Here is a 21545-nt window from a genome sequence, read left to right as displayed (position 1 = left end):
TCCACGATAGACTGGGAGAGCTGCTTGTTGGGATGGGAACTGAGGGAAGTAGCCCGCCTCCCACTAGCCTGTTTCTGGACAGTTTTTCCTGATGGAGGGTCAGGTGTCCCGGAGGTCCCCAGGGCCCCACGGGGGGGTGGGTGCGGGGTTGGCTGAAGTCTCAGTTCCTCCTGGGGCTTCCTGCAGGCACGTCTCACTTCCTGCCCTGGCAGCCCTAGCTCCCGGCTCAGGCTGGGGGTGGGGAGGCCCAGCTGGTGAGGCCAGGGAGGAAGGACCTGACCCCTAACCTCCCTCTGTCTCGGCAAGGATGGCCCCCTTGCCTTTAGACGCTGCTGCATCTCTTTGGGCCTATCTCCCATATTCAAAACGGAGCCTGAGGACCAACCAGTTGTCCAAGATTAAAGAGGTCATGTGGAAAGTATGGTCTCCACCTCAGAAGTGCCTCTACTTCCTTCCTTCCCTGGAATAAAGACACCTTTCTGCCCAGGGCCCCCAACCCTTAGAAATTCCCTCTGGGAAGTGAGTTTCCCAGTGAGTTTCAGAGCCTGAGGCTCTGGTCTCAGGAGTTACCACTCCCATCGCTCATCTATTTACTGCACCGTTGATCACACCAGATGCCAGCACGCCTGCTTTGTGCCAGGACCATTCTGGTCAGTGCCAGGAGGTCAGCCTCAGACCCTGCCATTAGGTCCTATTCCAGTGGGAGAGACAGAGCGGGACACAATGACAGGACAGGGTCCTGATCCCTGCCAGAGCCAGGGAATGCCCCAAGCGCGGGAGTGACTAATTTTTTATATATATATATAAATTTATTTATTTATTTATTTATTTATCTTTGGCTGAGTTGGGTCTTCGTTGCTGCACGCAGGCTTTCTCTAGTTGTGGCGAGCAGGGCTACTCTTCCTTGCAGTGCGCAGGCTTCTCATTGCGATGGCTTCTCTTGTTGTGGAGCACGGGCTCTAGGCGCGCGGGCTTCAGTAGTTGTGGCACATGGGCTCAGTAGTTGTGGCTCACGGGCTCTAGAGCGCAGGCTCAGTAGTTGTGGTGCAGGGGCTTAATTGTTTTGCGTCATGTGGGATGTTCCTGGACCAGGGCTCAAACCCGTGTCCTCTGCAGGGAGATTCTTAACCACTGCGCCACTGGGGAAGTCCCGGGGAGGGTGTGTGTGTGACTAATTTAGCATTTAGAGTGCTTTGGAGAGTAGGAGGTATGCCCTGAGTTCTGTGGAGTTTTCCTGCTGGAACAGAGCAGAGAAAGGGCATTCTTGGCCCAAGGAACTGTGTGCAAAGGTGCAGAGAAGAGGGGGCAGGAGGAGAGGCTGGAGACTTGGGCAGTGTGGCCCCTGAGTGCCAGGTGAGGCTGTCAGAACCTTCCCTGTGGCCATTCTGCCCCCATGGCACACAGGGGCACCCACTTCAGGGAACCCAGTGCTCCTCCAACCCCATCATTTGGTCTCACCCTTTCTGTCACCTCCGAGAAGCCACCAGACCCCTCTGGCCCTTCTCTGGGCACAAGGTGGGAGCTCATTCCCATTTGCTCTATTGTTGGTGGCTCAGGCCAAATTCTCCCTCACCCAGAACGGAAATTTGACCTCTCTCCAATCTGAGCCAGCTCCCCAGCTGCCTGATCCTGACCTGGGGGTGGGGAAGGGGGGGTTGGGGGGTAGGAACCACTGCCCAAGGTCACATGGAGAGTCGAGGAGAGGAGAAGCCAGGAGGACACCCATGCCAGTGTTCCAGCCCATGCTCTTTCCAGGGACTCTGCAGGGGTCCCGGGGCCCAGCGGGCCTCTGAGCATCTCCTCACTCCCCTGAGCTGCAGAGACTCTGAGGACCAGCCCCGGGCGTCCTGCATGGATCTAGGACGGTGCCAGCGACTCCAGGGCAGGTGAAAGTCTATCTCGGCAGCTCCTGCGGTCAGCGAGACCGGTGGCACTTCAGAAGGCGGGGCTGTGGGACGGAGTGGGTGGGGCCAGGGCTAGAGGCGCGGCGAGGGCGGGGTCAAGAGAGGTGGGGCTGAGGAACCCCGAGCCTCCAGGTAACAGGAAAGGGGCGGGGTCAGGAGCATGTAGAAGGGGTGGGTTCAAGGCCCACCCGCAGGGAAAAAGGGAGGCCACGGATGAGCGGAGGCTACCAACTGTAGCCTCTCTAAACTCTGGACCACCGCGCTCACGCGGGGTCCCCATCCTCAAGCGAGGCCCGAGGACCGCGGCCCGAGCCAGGAGGGGTCCAAATGCAGGGCATGGCCCCGACTCTGGGGAGAGGTGGCCTCCCCCACTCCGTCCCCCGCCCTCCGGCTCCGGGCTCGGAGCTGACCTCGGAGGTGTGTCCCAGGAATGGGCAGGCTAGTGGGTCAGGGAGCACCTGTCCCGGGTGGAGGCGCTGTACGGCCTCTGCCGAGCACCGTCCTCTCTGGGTCTGTTCCCGTGCTATGGTCTTGGTGGGCAGCTCCGGATTTGCACCTTCACTGGGTGATGCGGAATTAAGAAGGGAAGCTGAGCTCCAGTTCCCAGCACCACCACCCCGAACCCCCGCTCCCTCGCAACCTCAGGAGCCCGGGGGTACCCTCCCTCCCACAGGCAGCTGGAGCCTGAGTCACGAGCCGCCTCTCATGGAGACAACGGAGCCTCAGGCCCTCCCCTCCAGACCCCGCTCCCGGTACTGGCTTCGCATCTGCACTAGCAGGGAGTACGTAGTCCCCTAGAATCTCTGCTTCTTGCGTAACCCTCCACCGTGGACAAAACAAAAGCAGGGTGGGCTTGGGAATGAGGCCTTTGAGGCTTGTGGACGACACCCACAGTGGCCATCACAATCTTCTCAGCACCGCTGTGGCGGGGGCTCCCATAAGGCTGCATGTTCCTGGATGTTTTTCATCCAGGGACCCATTGGCTTCTTCCTGCAGCCCTGCCAAAGAGGAGCTAGCAGCCCATCTTGCAGATGAGAAAACTGAGGCCTAGAAAGGTCGACTGGTCTTACTAGAGCAGGAATTCTAACCCACAATAGTCTGGTTCCAAAATGAAGAATAAACAGGAGCTCTCAGTGTGAGGGGCTGGAAAGGCCTTCCAGGAAGAAACAACCTGTTGGAAGGCCTGGGGGCTTATGGAGGAGCTGTCGTGTCAGGCGTTAGTCAGGCACTGGGTGTGCTGCTACTGGGGGTAGGAACACCTGCCTGGCCTCTGGGCTGGGGTCCTCCAGCTGCTCTCTCTGTTTGTACTAAACTGGCCAGAAGGTAGGTTTGGGGCTCACAGGGCAGGTTCCAGGCCATACCCCAGCCCTTCCAGGCTGTGTGCCGGTCACAGCAAGTCATTTCTTCTCCCTGGGTCTTGGGTTTCTCTCTAGGAGGGCTGGGCAGACTGGTGACCTACCACCTAAAATCAGGACACTGAGGCCCAGGACAGGTTTACCTTAATGTCCACAACCTCTCCTCTCAGGACCCTGAGCCAGAGCTGGACACCAGGCGAGAACTCAACAGTGAGGGAAGAACACATAGGCAGAGGCATATCCACACTGACACACACATGTGCGGGGAAGGCTCTCATAGCTGTGCCAGCACCAGACATGCACACTCTCACTCACATTCGTGAGCACACTCAGACACCTGCACACTCCAGCTTTCGGAGCTGGGGGTGGGGAGGGTTCCCTTCATGAACAGAGACACGGCTCCTCTGCCCGCCACATGGGGCTCACTGCAGATGCCAGGGGTTATTTTAAGCCTGGATCAATGGATGATTTTTGGTGACACAGGCTTGGGGACGGCGGGCAGTGGAGATGAGGGGCTGGTGCTCTGGTGCCTTGCTTTGGAGAGAGACCCCAGGGTCCAGGGAGGGCAGCCTGGGCAAAGGGATCCCCCCTTAGCTGGACTGCTCCCTCTCTAGATCCCCTTGCCCAGCACATGGCTGGGCACCTGGGGGACAGTGTCAGCTGAATGAATGGCCAGACCCCAGGGCTCAGCCAGTTAGCTGTGGTCTGTCTTTGCATTTGCCCTCTCCTGCTTCCCCCACTGCAAGGCTATGTGTTCACATGGAGAGGGCATGGAGCGCCTGGCACAGACCTGGTAGACGTGGGCATCTGTTGTTCCTGGCTGACCACTGAACAAGACTGAGATGGGGACGATGGATGTGGGGAGGAGTTGGAGGTTGGACATCAATCCCTTGGGGGCACAGTGGAGGGGGCAGCTGAAAGCCAGCTCCTTCATTGGATAAATGGATATATATATATATATCTCCTGACTGCAGTCAACTTGGGGTGGAAGCTGAGCAGAGCACCCAATGATGCCAGGACAGTGGGGGCAAGAGAGGGGCCCAGGGAGGAAAGCATTGGAAGACTTGTTCTGGGCCCAGTAGGGTGATCCTACCTGGGAAGAAGCCACAGTCCCAGGGGGCAGCGACAAGCCTCTCTAAACCTAGTGCCCAGCAATAGGGTGGGAAAGTGGGGAGAAGCAGTCACCTTCCAAGACCCAGTAACACAGAGGACTGCTTGGCAGCGTGTGACGGGGGCACTGATACAGACTGGACAGTTTGTGCCGTGGTTCCCATGTCTAGGAACACCAGCTAAGGGAGCAGAAAAGGATGCACCAGAAAATACAGTTATAATATATAAATAAACAGAATAATAATCTGAAAGTTTGACAGCAAAAAGCAAACTAAAAACCAGTTACAAAACAGTATGTAAAGCCTCAGTTGTCCCCGGTGATGGGATTAAGGCAATTTCATTTTATCCCTTTGCTCATCTAGTTTCTTTTTTCTCTAAAATGGTAATAAAGTCTTTTAATGGGGTAGGGTCCTCCGGGCTGGGCGTGTTTGTGGGGGGAGGGGGGAGGAGCAGGCTGTCTCTGGCCAGGGCACAAGGAATCACCCTGATGGGGGAGGGCATTATAGGGAGGTCACCTGCCTTCCCGTTTTAGCCCTGAAATTAGCCTGTCAGCCCCTCATCTCATCAGCAGAAAACCTGATCCTCCTTTAAATGTAAATCCTTCTCCCTCTTCCTCCCTCCACCTCCTCCATTTTTATAAGCTGATCCCAGTTGCTGAGTGAAGAGAGGATGCAAGGGGGAGCAGGAAGGGCCCTAGGAGCCCAAATTCTTTATCTGAAACTAGAGACTAGAGTCATTTCATTCATTCAGCAAATACGGCAGAGGCCTGCCCTGTGTGGGAACATCGGGGAAGTGGTCCATGCAGCCCTTGCCCTCCTGACGCTCCCATCTAGACAGTGGGAGGCCCCGTATTGATCCCTGACCCCAGAACGGGCAGTTTTTGATGTTAAAATGAGAAACAGGCAGAGAAAAGCAAAGCACCTGGGATCGGGTCATATTCTCCAATTAAAACTAACTTCAAAAACACAGCCGAGGGCTTCCCTGGTGGCGCAGTGGTTGAGAGTCCGCCTGCCGATGCAGGGGACACGGGTTCGTGCCCCGGTCCGGGAAGATCCCACATGCCGCGGAGCGGCTGGGCCCGTGAGCCATGGCCGCTGGGCCTGTGCGTCCGGAGCCTGTGCTCCGCAACGGGAGAGGCCACAACGGTGAGAGGCCCGCGTACCGCAAAATAAAAAAAAAATAAAAATAAAAAAAACACAGCCGAGTAGTGCTCCGAGTAGGTTCCATACCTGCCCTTCACCCTCTTCCCCCGGGCTTGAGAAAGGACCTGAGCATCCTGTGGGGACCCGGGCAAAGGATCTGCCCATGGCTCTGCCCCCAGGCGACGCCCTGCTGTCCTCATACAAGGCAGGGGCTAAACCAATCTCCTCCCTTTCACACCTGGGGTGGCGGAGAGATCCCAGGAGGGCGCCGACCAGGCCAGGTCCATCGCCCATAGGCGTGGGGTCACCCCAGGACCCCAGCCCGGTGACTGAGAAGTTCTTGGACCAGGGTGTGCGCCCCGGGGTTAAAGCTCCTCCCTAGGTGGCGCGGAGGGGACCCATACTTGGCCCTCTGCTGCGGCTCTGCTGGGCGTTTCCTTCCCACTTAACATTCCCTGCCTCAAGTCACACCTGTCTCGATCGGAACCGATGGAGGAGACGGGAAGGAAGGCGGGTGGGCAGCAGCGACTCTCTGGGGCTGCTGGGTCCCTTCAGTCCCCGCACCTGTGAACCGAAGCGCTCCCGCGGCGGGCGTAATGTCCGAAGTAACAGTTCCGAGAGCCTTGAGCTGAACCTTCTGGAGCGCCAGTTCCGGGGAATGTTTGGGGGAGGCCTTCGGGGAGGGTCCCTGGTGGGGCACCCAGGCTGTGCGGGCCCTGCCGCGCCCCCTCCCTCCCGTCGCCTCGACCGCGCTCCTCCCTCGGCTCTGCTTCCCTCCCGCCTGCCCCCCTTCCCCCCGCTGTCTCCCTCCCCCGCCCGCCCGAGGCCGCGCGGAGCCGGAGCCGCCGCCAGAGCGCGGGCAGTGCGGAGCGGGCGGCGGGAAGGCAGCCGTGTCCGGCGGCCCGCCGCCCCCGCTAGGCCCCAGACCCGCACACCCGCCGGGCCGGGGAGAGGCCGGGACCGAGCGCAGGCGAGGACCCGCCGCCCTGCCCGGGAGGAGTCCCAGGGCGCGGACTGGCTGCCTCGGGTCCGAGGTGAGGCTCGGCGCAGGACGCGCCCGCCGGAGGCGCGGCCCCGCGAGCCCACCCGGGTCTGGGGTCCTCTCAGGAGGCTGACGACCGAGGAGGTATCCGCCGGGAGCCAGCGCTAGGACGGCAGGGCGGGCTTGATCCCTGCGGGCGCGGGCGAGCGGGCCCGGAGCGCGGCGGGAGGGAGCCGCGGCGCGCCGCCATGCGCCGGGTGCTGTAGCCGAAGGCGCGGGCCCGATGGAGCGGGCCTGGGCGCAGGGGCTGCGCGGAGGCCGCGGCCCGCCGGCGCTCGGGCTCGCGCTCGGGCTGGCTCTGCTGCTGGCGCGGCCGCCGTCGGGCAGCGCGGGGTCCCCCGAGGCGCAGGAGCCGGCGGCGCCCGGCACGGCGGCCCCGGCCGGGGGCGACCGCTGCCGCGGCTACTACGACGTGATGGGGCAGTGGGACCCGCCCTTCAACTGCAGCTCGGGCGCCTACAACTTCTGCTGCGGCACGTGCGGCTACCGCTTCTGCTGCCACGACGGACCGCGGCGCCTTGACCAGAGCCGCTGCTCCAACTACGACACGCCGGCCTGGGTTCAGACTGGCCGGCCTCCCGCGCGTGCCCGCGACGCCACGGTGCCCCGGGACCCGGGCCGCGAACGCAGCCACACGGTCGTCTACGCGGTGTGCGGCGTCGCCGCCCTGTTCGTGCTGGCCGGCATCGGGGCGCGCCTGGGCCTGGAGAGGGCGCACATACCGCGCGCGCGGCGCACCGTGACCAGGTGAGAGCGCGCCGGCCGGGGCCGGGGTCCGGGATCCCCTCCCAGCCCAGGGACGGGTGGCCTGCCAGGTGGGCGCCCCCTCGCGATCCCTCATCCTTCCCGCCCTTCTCCGAAACTCTGGTCCTCTCAGCAGCCCCCTCCTCCAGGTTTTCCCTCCCTGCTCTGTCTCCAGGTCTCTCTCGCCCCCCACCCCCACTTCACGGAGGGAGACAGCTGATACCGCTCTGTCTCCCCTTGACCTTCCGGCGGGAGCTGGGTGCTGGGCCGCCTTCCCCCGAGGCTCCCGCCTCCTCCGGAGTGGGCGGGGAAGGCAGGTCGCTCGACCGAGGGCACAAGATCCGCGCCTAGGGGAGGGGACCTGGGGCCCCCGAACCCCACTAGCGCAGGGTGGAGGCTTGGTTCCCCGGGGAAGGGACACTTTCTATAGCTCTCTTGGCTCTCTCCCCACTTTTCCCTCCCTCCTCCCCTCCCACCCCTTATAGTTGTGACTCAGGCCTGACCTTATTTCCCTAGGATTTTTAAAAGGCCTCCCCACTCACCCCACTCAGTGCCCCCAGGCAGGGTCAGGGTATCCCCCTGTGTAGAAGCGGACCTGAAGTGTGTATGTGGCGGGGTACAGATTCGTTTTTGGTGAGGCCTGGACAGGTGTTAGCTGAGTTCTGAGTTTCATGTGACGTGGGGGCCACAGGACCCAGGTTCTCTTCCTCAGCTGGGATGGGGCTCTGGGATTCTGTGTCCTGACCCTGGAAGCCTCACCTGCCCCCGACACACTCACATGCCCCCAGCCACCCCCATCCTGGGCCCTGCACCCTCCTCACTTGCTCACCCAGGTCCCCGCTCCCTTGGCTGTGTGGGCTGCTGACATGTGTACGACAGGCAGGCTGGTACTTAGAAGTGACAGTGGAGAGAGGCCCCCATGCCTGGGTGGGCTAGGTGTGGACGCTTCCCCACTCCTAGACCTCAAGGGCAAGAGGGCTTCCTTGGCACTCCATGGCATCCCTTGTCCCCCAGACCACTTAGGCCACCAGCTCCCAGACAGCTGTAGGGCAGAGCTGGGCCTGGAACCCTGGCCTCAGCTACTGTGCTGCATCCGTGATGTGCAACGTGGTGGCTCTCAGCCTGGGTCCTGGATGCTTCAGAAGCACGGCCTGGGCTTCCTGAGCTTGGAGCCTCATGCTGGGGGAGGGGGAGAGGACAGGGCCTGTTCTTGACCAGAGTGGGGCAGCAGGAACTGAGGGCCATGATGGTGTAGAGGGGGTGGCTAGGGCAGCCTAGTGACTCGTTCACTGGAACCCACTTCATCCTCAGGGGACCGGGAAACAAGTCTAGTAATGCTTCAGGAAGAGCTGGACCACCCCTGATGTGCTGTGTGGCCCGGGCCAGTGCCCTCCTCTCTCTGGGCTTTAGGGTCCTGTGTGCCCTGACTCCTGCTTCTTATCTGGGGAGACCTGGAGCCTAATTTGAGTTCGTGTGTGGCTATGCTCTGAACCCCTGCCCTCCCCTCAAGTCTCACCCTTAATTCTGCCGTGTTGAGGTTGGTGGTCAGGGAAGGCTTCTCAGAGGGTTTGATGAGGAGTCGGAGTCTGTCTTTGGAGCAAGTTTTTGCAAAGGTTCAGAGGCATGAAAATTGCTCAGGTGTTTGGGAGGGCTGGTTGGTGACTGCTTGCTCGGAGATGAGACCACAGGTGTGGGCAGCTGAGGAGTGGGCAGGGCATGAAGGTCAACTCAGGCAGGCACTAGGAGACTTTCAGACCCTGCCACATTGCAGCCAAACTGCGCCCACCCCAGGTGTCCCACCTCCAGTGTGCTTCTTCATGAATCAGTCATTTGAGGCCCCAGCTCCAGGAGGGAGAGACCAAGCTAGGAGAAAATCATGGGTTCCGTGCTCTGAAGGCAGCTGGGCTGAAGGCTGGGTCTGGCTGTCTGTGGGGAAGGCTCAGTCGGATTCCGTCACAGCTGGGTGGGGGCTGGGTGTCCTGGTAGCCAGGGAGGCGGCTGCCCAAGGTCACACAGCCTTTGGTGCGGGGCTGCCACTGCAGGATCTCCTGGTTCCTCCTTCCCCTCATTTGTCTGTCCTCCGTGCTTGTGCTGGCAGCTCTGTCCCAGAACCCAGCAGAAGCCCCTGCTGCAGGAGGGGCGTTAGGTAGGCAGGTAGAAAAGGCTTCCTGGTAGAGGAAGGGTTCTGGTGGGGTTTGAAGAATGAGTAGGAGTTTTCCCGGAGGAGATGGAGGAAAGTAACTGATGCCAGAGGGAATGGCACAAACAAAGTCCATGAGCCTGATACACTCACAGAGCTTGTGTTGGGAGAGGAGGCTCAACATGGAGGGTCTGGGGGAGTGGACTCCAGAAAGGGGAGGAGGGGAGCCTTTGGAAAATAAGGTGGCCCTGGTTACACGTGACCCCATTGGTTTCCTGACCTACTCTGAGAACTGGCCATGTGGAGGCTACAGGTCGTGCCTGGGAGGGGAAACTGGATGTATGAGGTCAATCACAGGAGAGAAGGGAGGCCAGAGGGGTTGAAAGAGCTGCCCAGGGCCACACAGTGAGAAGCGATGGCTGGGGCTGGCCTTTGATAGACCAGACCTGGCTGATGGGGAAGGAGGAGGCGTGGAGGGCTGCTTGTCACCACTCTTTCCCCACAGGACACTGACAGAACTTCTGAAGCAGCCTGGCCCCCAGGAGCCACTGCCTCCACCTCTGGACCCACCTCTGGGTAGCTGTGTCCAGGTGCAGATGGGCGATGGCCTCCCCCGGGGCTCCCTCCACAGGAGCACAGGTGAGTAGACTAGCGGGAGGGTGTTTGTTGATCTACAGCACAGAGCCGCCCTTGTCTGAGGAGGGCCTGGAGCAGGGGAAGGGGTGTGCTGAGGCTGTGAGCTGTTTCCCAAATGGAAGTGAGCCGCCTGCCTCTGCAGGTGTGTGAGTGGGCAGTGGGCAAGCTAGTCAGCTCCTCTTGTTGGCCAGGGTCCCTCGACGGGTCCTGCAACGTCCAGCCTCAGGGACTCTGTGAGGAAGGTTCTAGATTCGGGGATCCCCAGCTCAGGCTCTGGGATCTGCCTGGTTCTAGGCTCTGGCTCAGTGCCCTGGGGTCCGACTGGCCCACGGCTGTGGCCTCCTGTGGGCCTCTTCCTTCAGGCTGGTGCCTCCCTCTTGGACTCCTGCTGGTGAAGCAGGCTTGACAGCACCTCCCCTCCCCCCAGTATGGGTTCCAATCCTCAAATATTCTCTTCATCTCTGGGAGAAGCAGGTCCTGGGCCTCAGTGCCAGGCTCAAACGTTACGTGCTGGCAAGTCTTTTGTTAGATGAGCACCGGCTCAGGGCTGGCCACTGTTACTCACGTTATTCTGAGCCAGGCCCTGTCCTAGGCACTGGAGAGTCTGTCTTCAAGAGTCAGGTTCTGCTCTCAGTCTCCAAGGCGTAAGTTCATAAGTCATCTCACAAGCTCTCATTGAATCGTAGCTGGGGAGTGGGCTGCGAAGAGGTGGTAGTGCAGGGGCAGGGTGACCTCCGGTCAGCGGGCCGAGTCTCATCTCCTCCCTCCCCCATCTAGACAAGAAACGCCCCATCAACGTGCCCCTGGCTTCGGCGACAGCGGGCCCCCCGCGCGCCCCGCGGCTGCAGGGCGGCGGCAGCCTGACGAGGCAGCCGGACTACGCCAAGTACGCCACCCTAAAGGCAGCCGCGCTCAAGGCCGCAGGTGAGTGGCCAGGTTTGTGCCCGGAGCGCCGGGCCCACCGCACCCGAGGTGTCCAAGCTCCAAGACTGCAGGGCTCGGGGTCCCAGTTCGAGTTCTAAAGTTCCCAGCTTCCGCATCGCGCCTACGCCAATAGGCTGCCACGCCTCGGCCGTACCCCCCCCCCCCACCCCGATCAGGCCGCCTGTCTGGGACCCCGTCGCCGAATCCGGAGCCCCGGGCCTAGGAAGCCCTAGTCTCCAGCGGTCTTTCCCCGTCCTACCCTCTCCCCGGTGGGGCTGAGACCAAGCCCCTGCGGACTGTCCCAGCCGGGAGGCTCTGAGGCCCCGCCCCCGGAGCCTGACCACGCCCCCGGCCCACGCCCATCTGTCCCCGCAGAGGCCTCCCCGCGGGACTTCTACCAGCGTTTTCCCGCGACTGAAGCTGCCCCGCCGACCCTCCCGGCGCGAGCCCGGAGGCCCCCCGAGGACTTGCCTGCACTGCTCGACGCCTGCCCCTGGGCCCCGCCGGGCTACGTGCCCCCCGCCGGCCCCACCCCATCGGGCCACTACAAGGCCTGGACGGACGGCCGCCCGGCCCAGCCCGCCCCCCGCGGCCACCTGGCGGCTCATGCCTCCTCAGCGCCCCGGAGGCCCGGCGACGCACCCCGGCGCCAGTTCAGCGTGGAGAAGCTGCCCGAGGCCTTCAGCCCGCAGCCCCCTGGCCTGTATGGCCGCGCCAGCCGCGGACCCAGGCACCTGAGCACCAACAGCAAAGCCGAGGTCACCGTGTGAAGAAGGGGCCGCTCGTTCTGAGGCACTGCACTGCCGGGAGCCCTCTTCTGCCTGGGGGACTCGCCATGGGCTTGATCGGGGGGCCCAGGCTACCGGAATGAGGGGTGCTGGCCATGAAGGCCAGCCCTTCTGCCTGCACACTGGACTAGGAGCCTCGGAGCCTGCAGGGCTCCTGGGCCCACTTGGGTAAAGCCAGTGGTTCTGTCCTGGGGGCCTTAGGGCCCGGGTTCCTTGTGTAAATAAACCCTTTTCTGTGACTCCCAACCCTGAGAATAAAGGAGCCCCAGCTTGGCTCTGCGAGGCACTGATGGCGGAGGCACTGGTCATTGACGGGACAGACGGCAGTGCCAGCAGAGGGCACAGCATGTGCAAGAGCAGAGGACTGCTCCTGAAAGCTGGTGGGCAAGGGTTCTGGGAGCCAGGGAGAAGTAGCTGGAGAGGGTGGTCAGGGCTGAATGCCAGGCTTAATGTCCACACCAGTAGGAGCCACGGGAGAGGGCGCAGTTAGGCCCCAGCCATCCTGAGGCTGGGCACAGGGGAGAGGGCTGGTGGGCTCCCGAGGGTCCATGCCCCTTAATGGAGGTGAGCCCCTTCCAGCCGGTCACCTGCTCTACAGCTTGAGCTGGCTGAGCCTGGCTGATCCTCATTGACATTTTCTGGCCCTGGGCCGGCCCCTGGGCTGTTGGCCACTTGGCCAGTCTGGCCCAGGGCCACCCCCCTGATGACTGTGGGCTGTGGGCCGAGTAGACAGCTGGTACTCAGGATGGGGGAGCCTCTTCCCGGTGGCTGCTCTGGGGGAAAACAGGGATGGGGATGCTGGACCCAGAGCCTTGGCGGTGCCCCCACCAGGGTGCTTACCCCACTCATGCTTGGCACTGCCAGCTCTCCCCCTTCCTGCCAGGCAGGCTCCCAGCACCTGGCCATGGCCCAGGGCATTGCCAACAGCCTGCGTACATCAGGTTCGTCTGTGCCAGGCACTGATGGGGAGCTTGAGGGCTGGGTTATGTGTGTGACCCCATTGTGTGACCTCAACAAAGTTTCCCTCGTGTGTATCCTAGGCACACGGTACACTGTTTTAATAACAGTGACCACCATTTGCTGCTATTTCTTCCATTTAATCCTCACAAAAGCCCAATGGGTGTGTGGCTTTTCAGAAGAGGAAACTGAGGTCCTGAGACCTAAGTAACTTGCCAAGGTCACCCAACTGACTCCAGTTTAGGACTCTTCCGTATTCTGCAACCACTGTGAATCTGGTGGTGGGATGGCAGCAGCAGTCGGTGTGGGGGAAGAGGGAAGGTTGTGTGTTGGCAGAGGGGCCCTTGCTCCCAGGGTACAGGGAGTCTCAGGCCTTCCTCCTGCTGGCTGGGCTGCCCTGAGGCCCCCAAACCCACCAGCTCTTCACCCATAGGAAGGTCCACCTTGCTGTTTCTTCCATCGGTTGAGGAAATCAAGGCCCAGAAGCCCGCGGGCAGAACAGAGCCCAAAGCCCATGTTCATGCCTGCAGTGAGGACGCCCATGGCTTACAGGGAAGGCAGCCCTCACACCCTCAACCCAGGATGGGGTTGTCCCTGGGACTCTCCTGCAGCCGTACAGATACGGCTGGGGGAGGGGGGTGGGTGCTGAGCCATGGATGCTGCAGACTCACAAAAGGACTGGGTTCCTGGGCACGTATCAGCCACCCATGGCCACCCACCCTGGTGACATAGGCCCTGGCTAGGCTATGCTGGGAGGTGGGCGTGACCTCTTGGTTCACTCTCAGTCCCAAGGGCCCTGGATCTACATCCCAGGGGGCCAGGCCTCCACTGAAAACGCTGCTGTAATAACTGTGGACAAGGACCAGCTACAGCTGCCAGCCCTGCCCCGGGCTGCTCTGGCCCGTGGGACGGTGTGGTCTGCTGTTGACTGCCCTTCAGAGAACGGAGTGGCTTCGGGAGCTGAAGGGACTTGGCCCATTTCTCAGCCGGGCCAGGTCATGGACCATGCACTTCAGCCCCCAGGCGTATCCTGATGTGGCACTGCTGACCCCGCCTCCCCACAGGGCCCAGCACTCCCCCATCCCAGCCCTCCTTGGGGTCCGGCCCCTCACCAGCCTCACTAGGCCCTCACCATAAACTGGCACTTCACGTGTGCTGTGTCGCTCAAACTGGCCAACAGCCTATGGGGACTTCGTCAAATGCAGGGACTGTCAGCCCCATTCTGCACACATGGAAGTGGAAGCTGAGGTGATGCGTGCCCCCTCCCCCCTCCCCGCCCCACGCAAGGGGACCCAGCTGGCAAGTACAGGAGCTGGACTTGGATGTGACTTGCAGGCCACATCCTCAGAAGCTCACTGCCTCCCGGGAGACGGGGAAACCAAGGTGTAGCCCACCCAATAGGGGAGAGGTTCCTCTCTGAGGGGTGAACACAGAAGGGCTTAGCATCCCAAATCCCAAAAAACCCTGCTGTCCCCTAAACAGCCAGCTCTGTGTCCTGCATACAGTGACCTCTGACCCCAGCAACACCAATACCCCTTTTATCCCAGGTCTGTCCCAGCCCTGGAGTGTGAGCCAGGCAGCCAGCATTGGGAGGAAGGGGCCAGGTGCATGGGCAGGCAAGGAAGGTCCATCAGATTGAAGCCCCTGGGGCCTCTCAGCAGAGAGGGAATGGCTATCCTCAGTTCTGACCCACTGGAGGCCGAGCCATGCAGTCACCACAGTGGTCGTGCCACAGACCCTCACACGCCTCACGCTGGGTGGTACCAATCTGTGTTTATTCAATAACCTACATCCAGGACACAGTGAATGATTCCACATCAAGGAAGCCATAGGTGTATCCCCCTGTTCAGTGAAAAAACAACCCCCCCCCCACCCCTAAACGAGAATGAGAAAAGGCACAGTATATACACATGACACAAAGGCTGGCTCACCCAGTGGGCCAGGGCCATAAATTACAGTTGGGGGCGGGGGGTGGGCAGGAGAGAAAAAGTGGGTGAGGTCCAAGCTGACTGTTCCAGCCTGCACTTGGCCAGAGGAGCCCCTCCCTGCTGTGTACCCCCATCTGTGCTGGGGTCCCGGCCCACTTTCTGCCCCAACCAGCCTGAGTGGGTGAGAAGCACAGGGAGGGAGGGAAGGAGGGCAGCCCCTCTCAGCCTCCCAGCAGGCCCCAGGGTACCAGGCAGCCCTCGGGTCCCAGGAGAAATGGCCTCCGGGTAGGCACCAAGCCAAGGGATCCAGAACAGTAGGACCACTTTTCCCTCCAGGGGCCCCCCCTCAAGGAAGGGGGCTTCATTCCTAGTGCCCACCTTGGGCAACACTGTGCCCACCCTGAAAAGGGGCTTGTCACTGGGGAGGGGTTGGGGTCTGGTCCCTGCCACCCTGGCTTATTTTCAGGTCAAGAATTAGGGATAAAAACAGACTATGGAGGTAGGAGTTGGGGTGACAGGGAGCTGAGAACCCATGAAGGCCCCTGGTCCCCAGTCCTTAATGGGTGGCTTCATCTTTCCCAACCCCCTGGGACTAACCCAAGGTTGGGCTGACATCCCAGGGGGCGGGGGAGTGGGAAGGAACAGGACACTTAAATAAGATACCGTTTATTTTTTAAAAAATTAAAAAAATTATGCCGACATTATTTCATCCATCCCCAGGTCTGCCCCCTACCTCCCACCCACCTCCCAAGGGCTAGGCTCCCTCCTTCCCTGGCTCCTGTGTGGTAAAGAGAAAACAATGGACTGGCTTTGTTAGGCACAGGGGAAGGGACGCAGACCCAGGGAGAGAAAGAAAGATGCCACAGCAACTTAGCCCTGCATCACGGCAACCCCAAGCACACTGATATAAAAACATTCGTATAAAAAGGGGGGGCGTGCTGGGCACAGTGCCAAGGGTGAAGCGCTCTGGTGCCCAGAGACCTAAGTCCCCCAGAGGGAAAGCCTGATAAACAACCAGGAAGCAGGAAAAGGCGGGGAGATGTTCACAGGAGAGTGTGTGGGAGGGCTGGAGGCGGGGCCGGGCAGCTTGGGAGCTCCCCCTGCCGCTTCCACGTCAGGGTGCCCCCAACTCCTGCCCCGCCCTTACTTTCCTCTCTCAGGCCCACTGGGGCCTGGACTGTGGGCGTCTATCCACAGCAGCTTTAAGGGGCTCTGCCCAAGGGGCCCACTAGCCTGAGGTGGTCCAAAAGCCTTGGCAGGTGACAGCTCAGAAGCCACGGCTCATCCCACAGCTCCCAGAGGGAGGAGGGAGACTGGGAGGCAGAGGAGGAGGGAGAGGAACACAGACAGAGGGAGGAGGGAGAGAGAGACTGAGAGACAGAGGGAAGTGGTGGCCGAGGTGGGCAGAGCCGGGGGTCAGGAGGCGGCGATGGCAGTGCCGCCCCCCAGCTTGACAATCATCTGCTGGCAGTCGCTGCACGAGCGCCGGTCGCCCACCTTCTCCAGGGTGCGGGCGGCCTCGGCCAGCAGCACCGCCCGCTGGCCCGGCGAGGAGAGGAAGGAGAGGGGCAGGTGGCGGCAGGCCAGCAGGATGGCGGTGGCCCGCTCTCGCTGGCCAGGCCAGGCGTCCGCCTCTCCTGTGGGAACGATGAGACACGCACTCGCTGAGATAAGAGCCCGCCAGGACGCAGGCGCTGTTCCCAGGGCTCGGTGTGAGCTGGTTTATTTAATCCTCACACCCCTCAAGTGAGGGCGGTTCCAGTGCCCTGCCTAGTTCACAGAGATGAGCTGAACCCGAGGTGCCACAGGCTATTACTCCGAGGTGGGGCCGAGGTGTGGCCCATCAGCGCAGCCGTCCCCTCCTCACTCGGGGTTGGACCACGTGACAACGCGACCAAGGCTGTCCCAGCCCCACAGCACCTCATGGACCCTCCCCCAGCACCCACCAAATCAAGCCTCGGGTTTCCTCGGTTCTCGCGCTGCCTCTGAGAACCCTGCAGATGCCGAGGGCAGGGCAGGGCTGGGCTCCTCCCCCGTTTCCCCGCCCCTCCTCAGGCAGGGCCCGCCCAGGCCGTGGCGCAGGGTGCGGGTGGGCTCACCATGCTTGGCGTTCTGAGCGGTGCGCCGTCGCAGGCTGTGCTCCAGCAGCTGGTGGGTACGGGTGGGGCTGGCCCCCGCCATCAAACGCACGGTGGCTTCATGCAGGAACACCTGGGAGGTGCAGGGGGACACAAGCCGGGCGTCCTTACCTGTCTGTGCCCCAGTAGGTCTCTCTCCCTGCAGCATCTCGTCTGCCACCCGAAGGCACCCCTTCTCTCCACAACACCCTGCCCTGCTCACCCCTTGAAAGCAACCTCTCTCGTCCTCACTCTGACCCCCGACACAAGCCAGGCAGGAAAGGGGAACACAGCACAGGCCACCTGGTGGGGCAGGAGCAAGGCTGCGAGCTGAGAAAGAGGCCAAGGGCTGCTTCCTCTACCGCTGACCCGGAGCGCCAACGCGCCCTCTGGAGTTGGAAAACAAGTAGCCTGGGGGGACCCGCACTTCGCTGGAGGCTGCCTCCAGCTGGAAAACAGGACAGTGGTGGGGCAGGAGCAAGGCTGCGAGCTGAGAAAGAGGCCAAGGGCTGCCTCCTCTACCGCTGACCCGGAGCGCCAACGCGCCCTCTGGGGTTGGAAAACAAGTAGCCTGGGGGGACCCGCACTTCGCTGGAGGCTGCCTCCAGCTGGAAAACAGGACAGAGGTGAGGCAGGGACAGGAGGGGGCAGGGGGACGGCTGCGCTAGCACCAAGGAGGTTCAGGGTCCTGTTGCCTCCTGTTTCTTCAGAAAGGAACAGAGTCCAGAGGTTTCCAGGTGAAAGTCTGCAGCTCTTCTGTAAATACGAGTCACTGGGGATGGGGGGCCAGGCCTACGTCTCTAATTTCTTAACATCTCAAGGTTCTTTTACACCTTAACATCTCAGTGTGTGAGGAGCGCTGCCCTGGAAGGCACCGGGAGAGGCGGTGAAGGGCTTCCGCAGGTGGCAGTCTTTTCTGAGGAAGCCTTTGATGGGGGCCACAGTGCCTGGGGCACACTTCCTCTTCTCCACGGTGAGGGGGGTGGCTCTCACATGACTGTACTCCATCTGCCGTGTCTGTCCTGGCTCGCTGCACACGGGCCACAGCGTAACCCTGCGAGGGCCCCATAGCACCCTAGGGTGGGGGCAGCCTCACCCTGAGCCCTTCTTTTTCGCACCCTTCCCTCCCCACACTTCTGGCCTTCTCGCTTGAATTTTTGGAAAATAATTCAGGCAGCGAGAACATGCTGAGTATATTACCCTAATTAGCAATAAAAATAAACCAAACAATGAAATGATTTGCGTCCAGCAAGCCCAGTTACACATCTGCCCCCAGAGCCTATCTCAGACCGTGTTGCCATCGCCAAGGGGATGTTACGTGGGGCATCAGGCAGCAGAACCAAAGCCCCCAGGGGCTCAGAAAAAGAATGAAAGGCATGTCTGGGGCATTCCGCTGCTCTGACACCAATTATGAAAGCCAGAGTAGAGAGCTTCCTCGTGGCCTTCCCGCCCCTCTCCGCTCAGGCTGGGAGCCCCTTCTTGCTCCCACTGCCCCCAGAGCCCCCCATTCCCGCAATCTGGTGAGGCGCAATCTGTGTTGTCCTCTGTCTGCGGCCGTGTGGCCTGCTCACCACCACGCTCCAGGGCTGGGCACACAGCAAGTACTCCACCAACATGAGCCAAACAAAGGGATACATGGCACCCAGCCCAGTGCCTGACAGCTCAGCTGACCTCAGGAGACCGACTCCACGACCCCAGGCCAGTGCTGTGCTGGGTTCTGCCCTCTCCCAGCAGCAGGCCGGGCCTCACCTTGCGGTAGGCCGGGCGGAAGCTATGTGCCAGCCTGCGCAGGCTGCCCAGGTCCCGCTGGAAGCCAGCCAGCTCAGCACCCGACGCGTGGTAGGTCTCACCCAGGGCCTGGCTGGCTCCTGCTTGTTTCTGCCAGAGTGCTGTCCGCAGCGACAGGAGCAGGTCACAGGTCAGCAGCTGGACCACCTGCAGGGTGGGCCACGAGGGAGAAGACAGGTGACTGGCCGATTCCTGGGGCAAGGATCCCAGCACCCACCAGGCCCTCCCCAGCCTGACACCCGCCAGCTCCGGGACGAAGGGCGGAGCCCCAGAGAGGGGAGCCTGGAAAACACCCCACAGGGAGCAAGAGAACACCTGGAGAGTGAACTTAAGCTCACGGCATCTAGTCCTTTCCATGGCCCCAGGTGGTAGATCTGTTCTCCCATCTTGCGGGTGAGGAAGCTAAGGCTCAGGGAGAGGCTGCAGGCTCGTGTAGGGGACACAGTGGCGAGGACACGGGCCTGATAGGAAGTCGCAGGTCCCTCCCACCTCACAGGAGCCCTCTCATGGCTGGCCGGGAGGCTGAGATACTCAAAAGGTGCCTTGGCCCCATCCTTCCAGTGGAATCCAAAAGCCTGAAGTGGCAGCACAGCCTGGAGATGGAGGACCAGGGAGAAGAGGCTTGCTTCAACAGAGGACAACCAAGGCCCGGCCCAAGTGGCCTCTGGGGTCAGGGAGACAGGAGCCCAACAAGGCAGAGCCGCAGAGCAGCTGAATGCTTGGGTTTGGATCCACTGACCCCGATCTACCCTGACATATGACCAAACCTCTCTGAGCCTCAGTTTCCTCACCCACAAAACGGGCACCTCAGGGCTGCAGTGAGTATCACATGAGAGAATGCGTGGAGGCACCATGCCCGGCCTCAGAAGCACTGGCCTCAGCCCACACTGGCGCCATTAAGCACAGATGCCGCCAGGCACCAAGGCCAGGCCACCTGCCTTGCTCCAGAGGGCCCTCAGCACCAGGGAGCAGCGCTTCTCGAGATGGGTCACATGCGGCCCTCAGGCTCTGATGGACTCCCCCAGGCCATTCCTCATCTTGTCCAGCCTGGCTTTCCCCTTCTCCAGGGTGCTGGACCTGGGGAGCTCACCGTGCTGCCCCAGACCTGGACCCTGCCTTGAACCTGCACGTTGGCTGACCCTCGGCCACAGTGTTTTTTGGCTGCTGACAGCTTGTGGGGGGGACACGGATGAGGTCTCTCTCCTCAAACAAAGGTGGCACTTCTAAGAGGTGGGGTAGCAGCCTGGGGCTGAATTCTGCCCCCGAGGGAGGCCAGCTTCTGTGGAGTTCCCTTCTTCTAGGCCCATTCTCCCACGCAGGAACCCCAATCCCAAGGGTGCCCGCAGCCTCTCTCTCCTTCCCCAGACTAAGCTGAGACAGTCTAGTTCTCACGAAGACGAACAGTACTGGACACCAGCGAGGAATCGCACAAAGCGAGCTGTGGCTCCCCTCGAGCCTCTGGTCTTGGGCCCTGTCGGCACACTGCCTGTCCTGTAGGGCTGCCTGCTGTCCTGGGTTCACCCCAGGGTCCGGGCCACTGATGACCTCTAGCCAGAAGTGCCAGACCAAACCCTAGTGAGGGGCTCAGAGCCGGACCCTCCAGGACACACCTCCTGTCTCCCTTTCTGGAGTGAGACCACGCTCCTCCCTGCGAATGATGATGATGCTTCACCTTCAGCTGCGTGCACGCCTCCCCTCCCCTCTCCCGGATGGCCCTGCCTTGTGACCCAACAGCGAGAGCACAGCCCTCTGACAAGGCCTGGCTGGAAGTCTCTCGAGGGCTGGGCAGGCCTCTGTGATGCACTGTGGAAACATTGCATGGGTACCGCCAGAACATGCAATGCAACTACAATGCACCACAGCTGCCCGCTCGAGGGTGTGCAGCCAGCCACGGGGGTGCCCAGGACGCTCAGCTGGCTCAGGATGTGCATGTGAGGGGGCGGGGGCCCGTGGGGGCCTGGGGAGTCGGGCAAGCTGCCTGGAGCAAATGCAGAGCCCTGGCCAGCTGATGTTCGCCTGGGGCTGACCAAGCTGAGGGCCCGCAGGACCCAGGACTCAGGTGGGAACATGCTTGTCCAAGTACTGAAAGGAAACCCACCTGGACCCACAGCCTACGATCTAGGGAAGGGGGCTGCTTGCCTGGTCTGCCTTTCGCACAGCCCCATGGGCTGGGTGGGCTCAAGGCGGGTCAGAGCGCTCTTACCCAGCAGAGCTGAGCACCTCCCCGAGGGGCCAGAGAAGCCCCCACTCACATGGCTGAGGGCTGGGTCACAGGCGGCCCCACTGACGTTGAGGCTGCTCCACAGGTGGCCACTGGCCCTCTCGCAGTGGCAGAAGGAACTCTGCTGCCCGTCCGCCTTCCCGGAGAGTGAGGCGTGCATAGCTCTGCAGGTGTGGAAGACGGCCTTCACCAGGGGGCTCCTGGGTGGTGAGAGAGGCAAGAGGCAGGATGTCAGTGCACGTCGCCTGTGGAGAATGAAGGGGGAGCCCAAGCCGGAGACGACTGCCCCCTCGCTGCTGTGACACGTGGGTCTGTCTGTTAAACCAAATGCTGCCATCATAATGGTTCCAGATCCCCAGCTCCAGATCGGAAGTGCCAGCCCTGACTGAGGGAGGCTTCCCACCCCTAAGCACCTTCCTCATTCAAGGAAGGGTGACGGCGTTCATTTCCTAGTGAAGGAGTCGGAGGATAAATGCATTAGATGCTGACTGCGTAATGCCAGGTGGTGCACGTGCCATGAAGGAAAGTCACGCAGAGGAAGGGGGTGGCATTTTATAAAGGATAGTCAAGGACGTCCTCTCTGGAAAGGTGACACTCGCGCAGAAGGAACCTGAGGGAACTCCTGAAGGAACCGGGGAAGCAGGAGTGTGGATTTCTAGGAAGGAGGGTTCCAGGCAGAAGCAGCATATGCAAAGGCCCTGAGTGTCTGACACATGTGAGAATATCCAGGAACGAGCATGGCTGGAGGA

General features: G+C 61.4%; 2 protein-coding genes across 3 annotated transcripts in view; one reads left to right on the top strand and one right to left on the bottom strand.

The window, feature by feature from the left end:
- The first annotated feature begins 157 nt into the window (after positions 1 to 157).
- SHISA8 (shisa family member 8) lies at positions 158 to 14618 on the top strand. The gene is made up of 4 exons (XM_004279541.4): positions 158 to 7300; positions 9943 to 10076; positions 10851 to 10997; positions 11373 to 14618. The coding sequence occupies exons 1-4, from the start codon at positions 6777 to 6779 to the stop codon at positions 11765 to 11767; spliced, it is 1200 nt and encodes a 399-aa protein (XP_004279589.1). The 5' UTR covers positions 158 to 6776; the 3' UTR covers positions 11768 to 14618.
- SREBF2 (sterol regulatory element binding transcription factor 2) overlaps positions 14496 to 21545 on the bottom strand; it is a 60972-nt gene continuing 53922 nt past the window's right edge. For both annotated transcript variants that reach the window (XM_004279540.3, XM_033405157.2), the window contains 4 exons: positions 20828 to 20996; positions 18537 to 18722; positions 16770 to 16881; positions 14496 to 16307 (listed from right to left, as the gene is read on the bottom strand). In XM_004279540.3, coding sequence (XP_004279588.2) covers positions 16087 to 16307; positions 16770 to 16881; positions 18537 to 18722; positions 20828 to 20996 — 688 coding nt within the window. In that variant the 3' untranslated portion in view covers positions 14496 to 16086. The remainder of the gene's footprint in view (positions 16308 to 16769; positions 16882 to 18536; positions 18723 to 20827; positions 20997 to 21545) is intronic.

This window comes from Orcinus orca, chromosome 11 (genome assembly GCF_937001465.1).
Source record: "Orcinus orca chromosome 11, mOrcOrc1.1, whole genome shotgun sequence".
Classification (NCBI taxonomy): domain Eukaryota; kingdom Metazoa; phylum Chordata; class Mammalia; order Artiodactyla; family Delphinidae; genus Orcinus; species Orcinus orca.
The sequence above is the reverse complement of the archived record's forward strand: the minus strand, read 5'-3'. Positions and strand labels throughout refer to the sequence as shown.